Raw genomic sequence first — 17,654 nt, forward strand, 5'->3', positions numbered from 1 at the left:
CTAAGCCGTTCCTCATAAGGCATCATTTCCAGGCCTTTGACCATTTTGGTTGCCCTCTTCTGGACACGTTCCAGCTTGTCAGTATCCTTCTTGAACTGTGGTGCCCAGAACTGGACACAGTAGTCCAGGTGAGGTCTGACCAGAGCAGAATACAGTGGTACTATTACTTCCCTAGATCTAGATGCTATACTCCTATTGATGCAGCCCAGAATTGCATTGGCTTTTTTAGCTGCTGCATCACACTGCTGACTCATGTCAAGTCTGTGGTCTACCAAGACTCCTAGGTCCTTTTCACATGTACTGCTCTCAAGCCAGGTGTCACCCATCCTGTATTTGTGCCTTTCATTTTTTTTGCCCAAGTGTAGTACCTTACATTTCTCCTTGTTAAAATTTATCTTGTTTGCTTTGGCCCAGTTGTCTAATCTGTTAAGGTCATTTTGAAGTGTGATCCTCTCCTCTGGGGTATTAGCCACCGCTCCCAATTTGGTGTCATCTGCAAACTTGCTCAGGATGCCCTCAAGCCCATCATCCAAGTCAATAATAAAGATGTTGAATAAGACTGGGCCCAAGACAGAACCCTGTGGCACCCCACTAGTCACTACTCTCCAGGATGAGGAGGAGCCATTGATGAGCACCCTTTGGGTTCGGTCAGTAAGCCAGTTACAAATCCACTGTATGGTAGCATTGTCAGTGGATTTGTCAGTGGAACCTCGGTTTTGTCAGTGGAACCTCGGTTTACAAACATCTTGGTTTACAAATTTTCGGTTTATGAACGCCACGGACCCATCTAAAACGGGTTAATTCACTTTCCATTACTTTCAATGGGAAAGTTCGCTTCAGTTTATGAACGCTTCAGTTTATGAACAGACTTCCGGAACCAATTGTGTTCATAAACCGAGGTACCACTGTACTTACTCAGTAGCCTTGCATTGATTTTCAGCTACTGCAGTAGCAAAAACTGGACAGGTAAAATACTTATATTTACAGTAAAAGCTGTCTCCGGCATGTGCCTAGGACTAGAGCAAGCAGGGCAAGTTTGCCCTTATGGGTGGTTGAAGAGAGAGAAAAAGGGGAAAGGGAGGGAAATGAAAGTTACATGTGCCCTTTCCCTCCCACGAGAAGAGGGAAAATAACATCACACAGAGCCCTCTCTACCAATTACGGTATGTTTTCTATGGTCTGACTATTTGATTCTCAGCAATTCAGCTCAAAATTAAGCTGGCTGTTGTAGCCATGAGGTCTGCATTTAGATTTAGAGTAAAGATGGAGGTTGCAGACTGATTGAATTAGTCTTTGCTAGGCGCTGCAGGTATCAAGTTACCCAGATCCTGGGATGAAGGCTTGAAGGCTGGTCCTGATTTCTGAAAACTCAGAACGGCCTCACAATTTAAACAAAACAAATGTGGCTCCGAGTCCTGGTTAGACAATAAGGAGAAATGTGGCGGTCTTTATATGAGCAAAAACTGGAGACTGATTCCGAGTGCTGTACTAGTTAAGAGAGTCTGCTTCAGGCAAATTGCATTGTACTGCCTAGTGAGCAGAGGGAACATTACCCTCAAAATACAAAGCCCTTCTTTTAAACTAGCTAAGATAAGTGAACTGGTTTTCCATAAATCACTTACAACAAAGCCAAAGCATTCAGGAATGCTTTTGTTGCAAATATACTGTACTGTACTGTAGTTGAAACTACACCCTCTATTGTTGTTGAAGCTCCAAGGCTTCAACATCTTCCACTCTAGTTTGCGAAATGAGCCTGTGGCACCCCCCAGGGCAGAATTCGCTCTTCCTTATTTTTCCTGACCCACAGGCAACTATGTCTCCCAACCCAATGGAAGAACAATTCTTCCTCTGGCCACACGATCCTATTCTCCTCCATTCTCATTTCTCCCTAACCATGGCTGCTGCTAGTCCAGTCTTTCTAACAACACTTGGGTCATGCTGCTTTCCTGTGCCTTAGCCACAGCAGAAGAGTGCGCATTATGCGCTGTGATCTGCCTAGATGAGGGCTTAAAGCTGGCAGCAACACCCAATTCAAAGGGAAACTTAAAGCCTGTGTACTGGACTGTCTGCAACCACGGATGCCTGGAAACCAGCCTTTCCAAACAAGCTTCCCATCCAGGAGCCAGCTGGCCCCTCCTTCCTCCTGCTCTGGCCAATCACAAGAAGCTCCATCCCTCCCTCCCACCTCCCCAAGAGCAGCAGGCAGCTCTTTCAGTTTCCTATCACCCTGCAGAAAAAGCCAAAAGCGAAGGATGCCCAACCACATCCTTGGGCTCCTTCACCATTGGGCTTGCTCTTTCCATGGCAGTCTTTGCTTGTTTTTAAATAGCCTCATGTTACGTTCTGAGCCTTGACTGTGTTCCCGTTTTATAAACAGCACAACGGAGTGGAGGAAATGATCTTATTTTGCATCAGGCCCCAATTCACTGCAGAAGTGTTTTTGTTTTGCTTTGCTTTTATCCCCATCAATCCCAAAGGCTCTCCTGGAGAGTAGCAATAGGTACATTCAACTGCATTAAACAGACTGTGAATTAAGAAAAACACACACATAATAGATATTAAATTCCCCTAACGCCCACCCCACCCCAAATAGCTTGAAATATAGCTCATTTTAAAAGGCATTTTAAATTTCAGAACATTGTTATGTGCATTTTGCTTCTCTGGGCAGTGAGAAGTTCAATGGGTTCAGAGATTTACCTGGGTTTGGCTTCCTTTAAAGGCTAATAAGTTATTAATATATGGATTTATTTATAAATACAGTTTGAGCAAAGGTGGAGGTGCACAGTTTAAACACTCCAATATTCAAAGCCCAATCCTACAGCAATCTACTCAGGCCTGAGGTTTAGGCAAGACAGCTCCCCTCTCACTAGGAACTAACCAGGAAATGTACAAGTGACTCACACACTTTCTTTCTATGCTTCTGGGCACCTTGCACATGCTTTCTGCCTCTCTCTCGTAACACTAGATCACCTAATGAAATTGATTAGCAGTAGCTTTCAGGGAAATGCTGTGGCCGCACCTCCCCACAAGGAAAGTTGCTTGGGCTGCTCCATCACATGATATCTGAAAGCACAGAAAGAAGATATGCAACTACTCGCTACTGTAAAGGTAAAGGTAAAGGTACCCCTGACCATTAGGTCCAGCCATGACTGACTCTGGGGTTGCGACACTCATCTCGCGTTATTGGCCGAGGGAGCCGGCATACAGCTTCCAGGTCATGTGGCCAGCATGACAAAGCCGCTTTTGGCAAACCAGAGCAGCACATGGAAACGCCGTTTACCTTCCCGCTGTAGCGGTACCTATTTATCTACTTGCACTTTGATGTGCTTTCGAACTGCTAGGTTGGCAGGAGCTGGGACCGAGCAACGGGAGCTCACCCCGTCACAGGGATTCGAACCACCGACCTTCTGATCGGCAAGCTCTAGAAGACTCTGTGGTTTAACCCACAGCGCCACCTGTGTCCCCTCACTACTCACTACTGTACTTCCTAGTAATTTATGAAGTGGTTCTAAGAGCCACTGCAGAAGTTACCACATCTCACTATCCCCTGCAAATAATTACTCATGCAAGTGGTTTAGTGACATGCGCAGAAAAGCAAATGCACACAAGAGCAAGAGCAAGAGCAAGACTCTTCTTCCATGAATAGGAAAAAAACCAACATTTTCAATGAGGAAAATAGGAAGCTGCCTTGTGTGGAGTCAGATTATTGATCCATCTTTCTCAGTACTGTCTTCTTCACTGGTCTTCAGCTGGTGGGTAAGGAGGGCTTTACCCAAAGTGAGTCAAACCAGCAACACAACCACCATACAAGTTAAGAAGTGCACTCCAAATGCATCTTTGCATTCAACACTGGGCCCATGTCTGAATTTTTTTGAAAACTATTGGTACACTGTCAGGCAGAAGTTCTCCAGGGTATCAAGCTGCAAACACATACATTAATAATAATAATAATAATAATAATAATAATAATAATATAACTCTGGGCGGCTTACAACATACTGTATATAAAAACACAACAAAACATCAAACATTAAAAAACAAAATATCCTATACAAGCAACAAACAACCAATAAATCAATAGAAATCATCATCATCAACAACAACAACAGTCTACAGTTATACCCAAATTAAAATAACCACCAACTCCGACTAAACACTTAACCAACACCAACTCAACAAAAGGAACTAAAATTAGAACAATTTGAAACATTTTAGCCAGTTGCTGCAAACCAAGAGTTGTTCCAGCCTCTTTTAGCTGTTCAGGGTGACTCAGGGCCCCGCCTCTAGGCCAGGTGAAAATGGGCCTTGCAGCAGGATGCGGCCTTCCTTCCAGCACTCATGGCAGCAGCAGTGTAAATTATTATTAATAAAATTTCTAATAACAATAACAACAACATAAACTTATAATTATTTAGAAGACATCTGAAGGCAGTCCTGTATTGGGAAGTTTTTAATGTTTGGTGTTTTACTAAGTTTTATATACCGTATGCTGTAAGCTGCCCAGAGTGGCTGGGGAAGCCCAGACAGATGGGTTGGGTGTAATAATAATAATAATAATAATAATAATAAACATTCAAAGCCAATTCCTTATTTCCAAAAATTCTGTGTGCTCTCAAAGAGTTACAAATCTCAGCAACCTTAACAAACCTCAGTACCCAGAATTCTCTGAAGAGAAAAATATGCTTCAAGTGTTCTTTAGATGTATAGAATGTATAGAATGTACACAGCCTCAATAGGGAGATTTTCTTTCCCACACATGTAAATGCCTGGGGTTTAATCAGCTCTACCACTGAGTTATAGACCTTCCTCAAATGGTAAAAACTTGTGTGCATCATCTGAAGAAGGTTCTTCTTCTTTCCATAGAGTGTTCCTCCACCTCAATCCATTTCCTGTCGTACAAGCTGCCTTGCCGTTCCTACAAAGCCACGCACACAAACTCTAATCCATAATGCACACCCAGTGATCTTTCAACACTCTTTGAGTCCCTGTAAACTATACGCAGGAATTAGATTTCAGTCGGGTGTAAACAAAGCAATGCAACCTTCTTTGCAGGGAGATTTTCTTCCTCTTGTAGGCTTGTCCTCTCGGCCTCAGGCTCTAAAGGTGAACAAAAAAAAAACCCTGGACAACACTTTTGAATGCATCTTAAGGTATACCATATTGGTGCATGCATCTACACCAAGGAAAGCATAGAAAATGCTAGTGCTGACTTACTGAGAGAATCCAAGATGGATCTCTCAGATGATAATGATTTGGTATTCCTAATTACTTAATGACTTTGGATAAATTTTGAGAAGGTAGAAGAAGAACTGGTATTCTCTTCTACCTTCAATTTTTTTGGTTCTAAACCAGAAACTCAAGTATGATTCTTAAAGAGCACATCCACCCAACCTGAACCAACTGCAGCTCCCTTCCTCATGCATGGCAGCCTCCAAGAGCTTGAAAATCCTCTTATTTTTGATGACCGCTTTAGGTGCAAAGGCTGGGGGGGGGTGTCAAATGTGTGTGATCAGTCATCCTAAGTCTTTCAACATGTTTAAAATAGATTATTTTGAAAGATACTTCAAGTTGTTTGAGAGACTGGGATAACTTATCCCTTTTTAATATAGAAGGAATGGGTTGTATTGCAAAACATCTATAATCCACATGTAATGACAGAGTGTTAGGAAATGTATTTGGTTCATTTTCATTACATCTGTTAATGAAAGGTAGTGTTCCTACATTTCCTTTACCACCCCAGCAATCCTATGCAAGTAGGCTAGCCTGGGGACCAAATTAGATTTTGTAACCAATGAAGACCCTCCCTTGACCACAGCAAAGACGCTTTCAGAAAACAGGTCCAAAGTTGCTTAGGCTTCCCTGTGGCTATTTATGAAACTCAAAATGTGCATATTAATTAACACCACGCCTAGTTTGGCCCTAAGAGTTATTGTATGCAACATCTTCTCATGTCTTCTCTGTTGTGCCATCACGAAATGCCACTCACTGAATTTTGCAGGCTCATTTGTTGTGTGAGAAATGAATGCCCAGGAATCTGGCAGCATGTAGCCAAAGTACAGACATAGCAATGGTCCAAAAGGCTGAAGCCCCTTCTCACTCTGTCATTCTCTGCCATGTGCTGTGAGGGGTATATGTTCAATTAAAAAATATGTGTCATTTATTATACCTAGTTTTTTTTATACCTACCTACCTGAATCTAGTTTTTTATCAGTAGTGAAAAAGATGACAAAGGTTGTAGGGTATGAGTGTGGTTAAGTTGTTGGACCCCATAGCGTGACAACCCATTAAGCTCCTTGTGTAGGTTTAGGATTGTAAAAACATTTTCATGCCACATGTTTGATACTCACTTTTGAGGATCTGTAGGATTTTGTGTGACATGTGTACACTTCAAGGCAACCCTTGCAAGCAAAGGTTTGAAAGTTGCCTTGTTCTGTGTGCATGATTCACAATTTGTAATGCTTTTGTGTGCACATGTATTCTTCAGTGTATGTATTCAAACTCTCAGCAGTGTTTGAAACACTACTTTCCCAGAGTGACAACCAGTGGGAGATGTTTGTTCCAACGAAACTCAAGCACACCATCAGCTTGATGGTCAAAGCTTGTCAATGGTTGATATGAAAATGTAACCAGATGCAGAATATTTTATTGATCTAAAATGTCCGGATAATGACTGAATAGCTCTGAAGAATACTACAAAACTCTTTTCTGAAATGCTATGAAAAACAGCTACATCCAGGACAATCTATATCTAATCTATATCTATATCTATCTCTATCTATCTATCTATCTATCTATCTATCTATCTATCTATCTGATATTTATTAAGTTTTTGCATACATTCCATACATCATTTAACATTCATTCACATCTTATACAATCTTTTTGGACTTCCCTCAGCCACGTCTAAAGATTTCCAATCTTCCTAACTTCTTCTTGTATTCCATAATTCGCTATTACTTTAAAAAACAATCACCAATTTTTTACTTTCTTTATTTCAGTGAACTTTTCAGCTCTTTTTTTTTTTTGTATCACAGTTCTGGCTCAGTCAGCCTGAAGTCTCACTGTTCTTCAAACTCCACTGACCACCCCGGAGCTTTTGAGTTTATGGGATCTGAGACTCCTAGTGGGTCAAAGCTGCTTTCTGTTCATTCCAGGAGAGAGAGAACAGGCACACATTTCTCTTTGGGCTACTCTACCACCCTGAGCAAGAAGAGTAAACAACCCCCCTGTCCCTCCCCAGCAACTTCGACAAACTTATTCTCAAAGAAAATGTCTAAAAAAACAAAACAAAAACCCAGGACAAAAGACGTCCTCTTGGAGACACACACCCATAGAAACAGACACTCCCACATGGAGGAACAGTGCTGGCAAGGCTTGCTCACACACGCAGCCACACACGTACAGCCTCTCTCGCACAGGGAGAGGAACGCAGCACACTCTCCCTCTCTCAAAGACACAGGCACACGCTTCGCGTCCTCTCAATGCAGAGCCTCTCGCAAACTCACACATACACCTTTGAACTCCCTGGTAAACTGGCGGCTGTAGCTGGCATCCTGCATGCCAGGGCCCTGATGTCACACGCCAGCGAGGGAAGTCTGCAGGAGTTGCCGTAGGGACAGCTGGATGAGGAGGGCAGCTGCTCTTCGAAGAGGACTATAACTTTCTGCTGTGGCTGCCTTTCTCTGCTCCTCGTTCCCCTCTCTCCACCAGATGCTGTGGCTGCTGCTGCTGCTGCCGCCTATGGGATGGGCCTCTTTGCAGGGGCATCTGCAAGCTGTGGTTGAGGTGAGTCCACGTTTCTCTCCCTCCCTCCCTCTCCCAGTGCCTTTCCTTGCTGGCGGTGGAGGCCGGCTCCTCCGAGTTATAGTCAGCCTGCATTTCCCTGCTCCGCTGGGGGATGAGAGCATTCCTGCCTGCTGGCCACACAGCTGCACTGAATTAGCACCATTGCCCATTAGAGAAGCCTGGCTCCCTCCAGGAGCTTCCCCCGGCCTCTCCTCTAAATGAGACCACAGAGCCCTGTGCCAAGGCAGTGTGTTAACAGGACAGGAAGACACTTATTGTGGCGCATGGGGATTCACAGTGCTCAGGAACGGGGCATGGCCTAGGAGTAGGGCACATGGAGAAGGTCTCGGGTTCAATCCCCAGCATCTCCAGGTAGGAGATGGACCCCTACCTGAAACCCCAGAAAGCTGCTGCCAATCAGAATAGATAATACCGGGCTGGTTGGACCAAGGGTCTGACTTGGGAAAAGGTAGCTTCCTGTGTGAGGAGGCAAAGCCACACAGTGAGCCTGTAAACAGAGATGGGAGCTAGTCGTGAGTAATTGCCCTGGTGTTCAGTGTGTGTGGCACATTCTGCCACTGCTCACACCTCACGCCAGTGTGGTGTAGTGGTTTTAAGAGTAGTCGACTTGTAATCTGGGGAACCGGGTTCGTGTCTCTGCTCCTCCACATGCAGCTGCTGAGTGACCTTGGGCTAGTCACACTTCTTTGAAGTCTCTCAGCCCCACTCACCTAACAGAGTGTTTGTTGTGGGAGAGGAAGGGAAAGGAGAATGTTAGCCGCTTTGAGACTCCTTAGGGTAGTGATAAAGCGGGATATCAAATCCAAACTCTTCTTCTTCTTCTTCACCTGCCCAACTCAGAAGCACACCGAGTTCCTAGTCTGGATGCTGAGTCTGTGCTGGAATATACTTTATACTCTATACTTTTAGTCCTACTTGGGTGTTTCCTGCCAGCCTCTCCGGACTTATGCATGCTTCCCACACACACACACACACACCCCGCCTGGAGCACATGAACCCTCATCAGACGCAGCTCTGTGACCTGTTTCCATTAAGGGCCTAGTTCCTCCTTTCCCCCTCACAATGCATTGATAGTTGTAGAAATTTGCCTTTACGCAAATCTACGTTGCGGCCAGACCTGGAATACTGTGTACAGTTCTGGTTGCTGCACCTCAAAAAGGATATTGTAGATCTGGGAAAGGTGCAGAAAGGGGCAAGCAAAATGTTCAGGGGCCATGTCAGTTCTTGTACAAGGAAAGGTCACAACACCTGGGGCCTTTCTTTGCTCTGGGGAGGGGGGAGCAAACAAGGAGGGATGTAGGAGATGGAAATTATACCTTGTGTGGACAGAGAAGATTAGAACTCTCTCATAATAACCAAAACCCAGGGTTGTCCAATGAAGTTGAATATTGGGACATTTAGGACAAGCAAAAGGAAGCACCGCAAGATGTAGTAATGGCCACCAACTTGGGTGGCTTTAAAAGGGGATTCAACAAATTCACGGAGGCTATCAACAGCTACTAGCCACAATGGCCTTATATACTACTGCCTGAATCAGAGACTGTATCACTGTAGTTGTTGGAGGGGGCCATTGAGCTCATGTCCTTCCCATAGGCCACTGTGAGAACAGGATGCTGGACTAGATAGGCTTTTGGTCTGATTTGTTCATTGACTCCATGTGCCAGTTTAGGATTTTGGCCTCCCCAAATTCTCCACTCTATTTGTGTACAGAAAAAAACTTGTGTTTCAGAGCATTTCTCCAGAGAGAGGAGAAGTTATTCTCATTATTATATGTCATCATTAGCTGTGGCAGTTAGCACAACTTCTCCATCCCCAGGTCCCCACCCGCTTTGTTGCCAAAGGGTCCTAGCATCATTCGGGATTATGCAGGAGATGGAGGGGAATGATGGCACCACAAAAAGGTGGATAATATTAGCAGAAAATTCTGCAAAACAGCTTTCTCTTTTTGGGAGGAGGGGGAAGAATGAAATAAGAGAAAGAAAGAAAAAAAACCACATTTTTTATCTTCTAAGAAATGTCGGCTCCGCTCTAGAGAGGGTTGTTCAGCCAGGCAGGTGATTCCCCTGGTGATCCTGATCACTTTCTTCATGCTATGAGAACCCTCCTGGAGGCAGGGTGAGGCCGAGGACAGGGACTGGTGTTGCATTGCCCTGCCACTTGTGAGAATTCCCCAGATGCATTGCATGAGATGCTATTCCAACCATAAGATTTACATACTTGCAAGCCTTTGAAAATCCTCTTCTTCATTTGGGTAGCTCTCTGGGAGTCCAGAGATGTTGGACTCCCATAATCCTTGACCCTTGTTATACCGGCTGGTGATAATGGGAGCTGGGGTCCAGCAATGTCTATAGGGTGCCTTGTTGGTAACGCCTACACTAGATCTTGGTTTTGATAACATGATATTCAGCAGCATATTCAGAACAAACAAAACAGTATGCATCATCACACACAATTCATATGTGGAAATCATTCCGACAAGCTGTAATGATGGCCGCACTAGCATAAATACCTTTAAAAATGAATGTCAAAAGTCAGGATTGTTCAATGACAACTAGTATAGAATCATAGAGTTGGAAGAGACCACAAGGGCCATCCAGTCCAACCCCCATCAAAGCATTCCTGACATATGGCCATCAAGCCTCCGCTTAAAGACCTCCAAAGATGGAGACTCCACCACACTCCTTGGTAGCAAATTCCACTGTCGAACAGCTCTTACTGTCAGGAAGTTCTTAATGTTTGGGTGGAATCTTCTTTCTTGTAGTTTGAATCCATTGCTCCGTGTCCACTTCTCTGGAGCAGAAAACAACATTTCTCCCTCCTCTATATGACATCCTTTTATATATTTGAACATGGCTATCATATCACCCCTTAACCTTCTCTTCTCCAGGCTAAACATACCCAGCTCCCTAAGCCGTTCCTCATAAGGCATCGTTTCCAGGCCTTTGACCATTTTGGTTGCCCTCCTCTGGACACGTTCCAGCTTTTCAGTATCCTTCTTGAACTGTGGTGCCTAGAACTGGACACAGTACTCCAGTTGAGGTCTGACCAGAGCAGAATACAGTGGTACTATTACTTCCCTTGATCTAGATGCTATACTCCTATTGATGCAGCCCAGAATTGCATTCGCTTTTTTAGCTGCTGCATCACACTGTTGACTCATGTCAAGTTTGTGGTCTACCAAGGCGCCTAGATCCTTTTCACATGAACTGCTCTCAAGCCAGGTGTCACCCATCCTGTATTTGTGCCTTTCATCCCCCCCCCCCAAGTGTAGTACTTTATCTGTTAAGGTCATTTTGAAGTGTGATCCTGTCCTCTGGGGTATTAGCCACCCCTCTCAATTTGGTGTCATCTGCAAACTTGATCAGGATGCCCTCAAGCCCATCATCCAAATCATTGATAAAGATGTTGAATAAGACTGGGCCCAAGACAGAACCCTGTGGCACCCCATTGGTCACTTCTCTCCAGGATGAAGAGGAGCCATTGATGAGTACCCTTTGGGTTCGGTCAGTCAGCCAGTTAGAAATCCACTGAATGGTAGCATTGTCTAGCCCACATTTTACCAGCTTCTTTACTAGAATATCATGGGGCACCTTGTCAAAGGCCTTGCTGAAATCAAGATAGGCTACATCCACAGCGTTCCCTTCATCTACCAGGCTTGTAATTCTGTCAAAAAATGAGATCAGATTAGTCTGGCATGACCTATTTTTCAGAAACCCATGCAGTAATAATCTTGAAGGACAGAACTTTCTTCCACCTTTCATGAATAGAACTTCACTGTTCAGGATTAATGGATGTGGGGGGGGGAGGGATACAATAGGAGAAAGTCATTCCAGCATGCCTTGCTAGTGAGCAATCCAGGGTCATCCAGCTGGGAGAGTTGCCAGCTTCTGTCCTTTCCAGTCCCTGTAGCTGTGCCTTTAACAGCAACTTGATGTACAGACATTGGGAGGAATTCAGCTTCACATTGCTACAAACGTTCCATCAGAATGCATTTCTGCTTGCCCAATGAAATTATCTCCCCATACATGCTGTTCGGGGGGGGGGGTCCTGCTGGCCCCCCACTGCCACTAATTTGTTGGGTTGGGAGGAAGCCCCATTGTGCTAGCAGGACCAGTTAGTTGAATCTGGCCCCGGATAATGTTTATTTCCATGCTGCAAAAAAACAAACATTGTACCCACTGATTTCTACACATCAACCTGCTGTGGAAAGCAGACCTGTTCCTTTCAGCTGGCAACCTTGGTGGTTGCCATTATAGGAGACAGAATGCTGGATAAGGGGAATCTTTTTGGTCAGACCCTGATAAGCAAATCTTAGAGGTTTTTGTTCTTGTCCAAATCTCATTGTAAAATTAGGAGCCAAATTAGGACAGCAGAGCTTAAGCTCAACCTGATGCAAAGAGGAGGAACTCCCACAGATAATTTCTTCCTGGCTTTTCCAACTTCACGTTCCTCCAACCTAACTATCACCATAGGGCTGCAACTAGAGTGGAAGGCAAAATCTAGACATTTTATGCAGTTGGGTGTAACTTTTCCCATCATTAAAAATAAAAAAGCCTTAGGAGGTTACAAATTTAAGTGGAGGGAAAGTGTGGTGTCCGTGTGCTTGACCCCCCCCATTTCTTTCATTTATAATCTCACCCCCCCAACTGTTCTTCGACCCACAGGTATCTTAGCTTTTGGTAAAAGTGGGAAAAGACATACACCTTCCTATCACTGTTCCTCTATTTATGTTGACATATGCAGATTTATAAAGTTGTTTTGCACACACACACACACACACACACACACACGTATAAAAAACACCTGTGAGGCAACAATGACTGCATGTAATGCCTAGTTTGGCCCTTTACTGGCCACATACCAAAATGGGGAGAACCAGGGAGTCCTCTACAGCTGCAGCGTAATGACCTGACCCTTGTTACCCTTGTTACAAAGGAAGCAACCTGGATAATGCCACAAAGAGAAACAATGCAAGAGGCAGGGCTTGGCTGTGCCCAGCAACAAGTCTGGCTTCCAGAGAGACGTACCAAGCTGGGAAGGGATGCTGGCAGCAAGTCCTTACAGTTCCTGTAAGCCAGTCTAGGTAGGATCTGTAGTTGGACAGCACTCAACAGCAGACAAAGAAGGGTCAACGCTGAGCCCTTGACTGTGAAAAGACAATGTAGCCTTCCACCACTCAGGTATTCCGTGCTGTGCCCATCCATTTGGATGCAAACTCTCTTCACCTTTGAGGCTGTGGTGGCAATGTCTAGAGAGGATGCACTTCTGTTTTAAAATAGAGTCATGGACCCATCCCTGGCCATTAACTATTCTGGATGGGGATGATAGGAGCTGGAGTCCAATACATCTGGAGGCCACCAGGATAGGGATGGCAGGACTTAGTGATTCTAATCAGAGAGGTGTCCCTCTCCACATACTGCAAGTGTGAGGGACCAGGCATAGAGGTGGGTATCTTAGGGGCGTGGAAACCTGTGGCCCTATCATCTGTGACCATTGGCCATGCTCACTGGGGGCAATGGGAGTCGGAGTTCAGCAACATCTGGAGGGTCACAGATTCCACACCACTGGGGTGCCATAACATTAGAGGTGTTGTGTCTCTTTGTTTTTATGACAGAATAGAGCCTTGCTTCTACCCAGACACCACTAAGGATTTTACTAATTTCAATCTCATAGGCTGACAGATGCAACCAAACAGATTGGCAAAGGAATCCAGGAGTGGAAGGATTGCCTGACGAGAAAGGTGAGTTTTCTGCTCCTCACCCCTGGGAGTTCCCAGACAGGGAAATCTGGACTATCACCGGAATATCCACTGGAGCCAGATATATTTCGCTAGAGATCGTTCCAAGGGACAAAGTGAGGGCGTGAGGGAGACCTAAGGGTGTGAGAATGTAATGGGAAAGTGTCCCTCAATGTTCTCACCTTCTTTTCCCTGAAGAAGAGGGGGAGATACTTTTTCTCCCCAGTGCAGCTCATCCTTCAACTTCCACCTGGCTTTTATGGGGTCGAGCTTCATGGGGAAGGACACAGCTTGAAAAACCCTCCTTAATCCAAAGAGTCACTGAAAACTATTTGTGGCATTTGTGTGTGCCGGGGTGGTGGTGGCATTCCTACAGTCCACCACTTTTAAAAAGAATTGGCTCATTGTGCATGTTGGGAGACGGCAAACGCTTTATAGGAGGCTGGGGCAACCCAGTCAGATGGGTGGGGTACTACTACTACTACTATGTGTGTGAGTGTGAGTGTGTCTAATTAAAATAGTAGACAATGAAGGAAGGAGGGTGGAGATTGTGTTGCGGTCTCTAATTTTCCTTCCGAGCAATATTCATGGTTTCCCCAGTTTTATCCTCACCCAGGGTTGTACCTAAGGCTTAAGGGACAGTGACTATGCCAACATCACCTTCTAAGCTTCATGACTGAGTCTAGGTTTCCTCTGTCCTATTCTTACACTTTGTCCACAACACAACACAAGTTCTGTATCATATGTCCTATAAGTGTTTGTGACATTTGCACTACCACTTTCCATGCAGCAATGCACATACCTAGGAAAATATTCTTTTCCCGGCACCATGTTTCTACAGACTGTTCTGGGTAAAAAGAAACTTGGAGTCAGTGCCAAATTGTATGATGCCTCCCTTATTCAGGCGATTCTCCAAACTATTGTTCACCTTTTCTGTGTATGAATTTCAGTGTGTTTTCAAGTAGCTAGAGATACACAGTAGTAAACAAAAGCTTCTGAACCGCCTTTGCGAAGCAAAGAACTGTTAAGTGTCAGATCTGTTTAGGCAAGCAAGGGGCACATTCAAGATCATGAAAAGTGACAGCAGCATTCTACAAGTGTTCTCCTTTCCCATAAAAATAGATGTTGTATTCTGTAAGCTACCTAATACTTGCAGGGGTGGAGAATATTGTGAAGGAAAGGCCCAAAATGTATTGGCAAAAGTTATTATTGCTTTCCTCCCGGCAACCAAGTCAAGCCAAATTCTCTTAACTCAGGGACTGCACAGATCTAGGATTTCCATCATCATCATCATCATCATCATCACCATCATCATAGCCTGCCCATCTGACTCGGTTGCCCCAGCCACTCTGGGCGGCTTCCAACGTAAATAAAAGCATAATAAAACATTATGCATTAAAAAGTTTCCCCATACAGGGCTGTCTTCAGATGTCTTCTAAAGGTTATATGTATAGTTATAAAACCTTGAAGTTTTTATCAATATTAATTAACCTGGATACATGTTTGCTCAGCCATTAATTGCAGCATGCAGAATTTCCACATAGGTGAGTTCAACACAAGCCACCAGGAATATATTAATAATTACAACATGCAAAAGTAGCGCAGGTTGCACACAGATTTTGCCAGCAAGCAGGTAAACAGAACATTACACACACTTCTAATACATCAGCAAAGCATTAAGTAATGCCTTTGTTTCCAGAGAGAATTACACTGCAATCCTAGGAACACATTAAGACTTCATTATGTAGATACTTCTCCACAGTGGGTTAGAATTAGAAAGGAGCAGGGCAAGGTCTGCCTTAAACTGCTAATTCACCTAATGAAACCACCCAAGGTGTTTGCAGATCTTGCATCCAAAACTCATAATTATCTCCACCGGGGTGGGGGTGGGGGGCATACCAAAGTATTGTGGAACCTGAAAGGCCAGCAGATGCATTGTGACATAAGCTGTCATCGACTAGAGTTCACATCTTCTGATGCATGAAGAGTTATGCACAGTTAGTGGATATACATGGGCATAGAGGGGAAAGATTGTAAACAATGGAACCAAATAGCATGAAATGCAGGAGTGGCAGGCTCTGTTTAGGCAATATCAGGCTTGGGCTCCATGATCACCGCAGATGGTGACAGCAGTCATGAAATTAAAAGACGCCTGCTTCTTAGGAGAAAAGCGATGACAAACCTAGACAGCATCTTAAAAAGCAGAGACATCACCTTGCCGACAAAGGTCCGTATAGTTAAAGCTATGGTTTTTCCAGTAGTGATGTATGGAAGTGAGAGCTGGACCATAATGAAGGCTGATCATCGAAGTATTGATGCTTTTGAATTATGGTGCTGGAAGAGACTCTTGAGAGTCCCATGGACTGCAAGAAGATCAAACCTATCCATTCTGAAGGAAATCAACCCTGGGTGCTCACTGGAAGGACAGATACTGAAGCTGAGGCACCAGTAATTTGGCCATCTCATGAGAAGATAAGACTCCCTGGAAAAGACCCTGATGCTGGGAAAGATTGAGGGCACAAGGAGAAGGGGACAACAGAGGATGAGATAGTTGGAGAGTGTTTTCGAAGCTACCAACGTGAATTTGACGAAACTCCGGGAGGCAGTGGAAGACAGAAGTGTCTGGCGTGCTCTGGTCCATGGGGTCACAGAGAATTGGATACAACCAAACAACTAAACAACAACAATGCAGTAGCAGCTTGTGGGGTGCGGTGGAGCCACAGAACCTCTTAGGACAGGGTCATGGCAGTGGTAAGGTCAGACCTGCACAAGTGCACTGATGGAACCAATCTGGTGCACCCACCACTGCACAGTTGCAGCCCTAACTTGACCATCCTCACCAGTCCCATCTAGGTAAGCTGCAGCAATGCCAGAGTTGAGAAGGTGGCTCCAACTCATTACATAGGCTGTTCTTGGTACAATGAATGCATCTTCTGCAGTATGTATGTTCTCACTGCCTATGTCCGTACACATGTACATGTGCATACACATTGCAGACAAAGATTTCAGTACTTGTATGACTGGATGAAACCCACCACGTCCCACCATTGCGCACAAAAACATGCCCCATTGCCTGAACAGGGCTATAACCTATGGTGATTCTGCACAAAGCTTATATGTCAACAAAATAAACACAGTGGCCAATCACAACAGCAATGTGCAATAACACAACTTTCCTAGCTTCACTATGCCAATGTTTAAATTACCTACCTGCAGTGGGAGAGGAAACTATTATCTATGTTGATGCCATTTCACGCTGGAATGAATTGCCTTCACAGAAAAATGATGGCTTTTAGGTTAGGAACAAAGTGTTTTCTAAACACTGCCAATGGTTTCTGAATATTGCCATTTTTGTGTTGCTTTATTCTTTTCTGTAGAGACTGACCTGCTTGTTCTAGGTCAGGCATCCCCAAACTCGGCCCTCCAGCTGTTTTGGGACTACAACTCCCATCATCCCTAACTAACAGGACCAGTGGTCACGGATGATGGAAATTGTAGTCCCAAAGCAGCTGGAGGGCCAAGTTTGGGGATGCCTGTCCTAGGTAGACACCAGAAGGCATTACAAAAATTACACATAATGCATTGGAAGATGAGCAGGTGAATGAACACCTGATGGTATGGTTGGCTTTATGGATGATGTCTGTAATATTGTTGCTTGTATGCAAACGGAGGTAGAGTTGGCATCTGGGTTTGTTGCAGAATCGGGTCCTTAGGTATCAATCAATCAATCAATCAATCAATCAAGCTTTATTACGGTCGTATACCAGCTATTAAAATAAAAATGCTTTACAGGGCTATGGGGGTTGTCATTCGGGGTGGATATAAGAGTCTATAAGTTTGAAGCGGCTATGTTTCGGGTCCTTAGGTTTCTGACTCCATTTGATGGTTACTTGTTGCTAGTGGCCAGCCAGTTTCAATTTAGGGGCTTTCTGCAAGTGTGGACAGGGCTACCACCCAAGGCCTGTGGAATTGTCCAGGATAGGCTGTAGATCATTCATGATGCATTGGGGCACCTTTATCTGGGAGCCATAGGTGACAAGTTATTTTCTCTACTGGATCTGACTCGTAGAAGGATGTGCCTGGGAGTCGGACTGGATTTTTCAGTCTCTTA

The 17,654-nt window shown here is 44.5% G+C and overlaps 1 protein-coding gene across 2 annotated transcripts in view; it reads left to right on the top strand.

The window, feature by feature from the left end:
• The first annotated feature begins 7,358 nt into the window (after positions 1 to 7,358).
• Positions 7,359 to 17,654, top strand: part of LOC118088361 (receptor-type tyrosine-protein phosphatase V) — a 57,466-nt gene continuing 47,170 nt past the window's right edge. For both annotated transcript variants that reach the window (XM_060277196.1, XM_060277197.1), the window contains exons 1-2: positions 7,359 to 7,785; positions 13,480 to 13,546. In XM_060277196.1, coding sequence (XP_060133179.1) covers positions 7,711 to 7,785; positions 13,480 to 13,546 — 142 coding nt within the window. In that variant the 5' untranslated portion in view covers positions 7,359 to 7,710. The remainder of the gene's footprint in view (positions 7,786 to 13,479; positions 13,547 to 17,654) is intronic.

Source organism: Zootoca vivipara, chromosome 7 (assembly GCF_963506605.1).
Source record: "Zootoca vivipara chromosome 7, rZooViv1.1, whole genome shotgun sequence".
In the NCBI taxonomy this organism is placed as follows: Eukaryota; Metazoa; Chordata; class Lepidosauria; order Squamata; family Lacertidae; genus Zootoca; species Zootoca vivipara.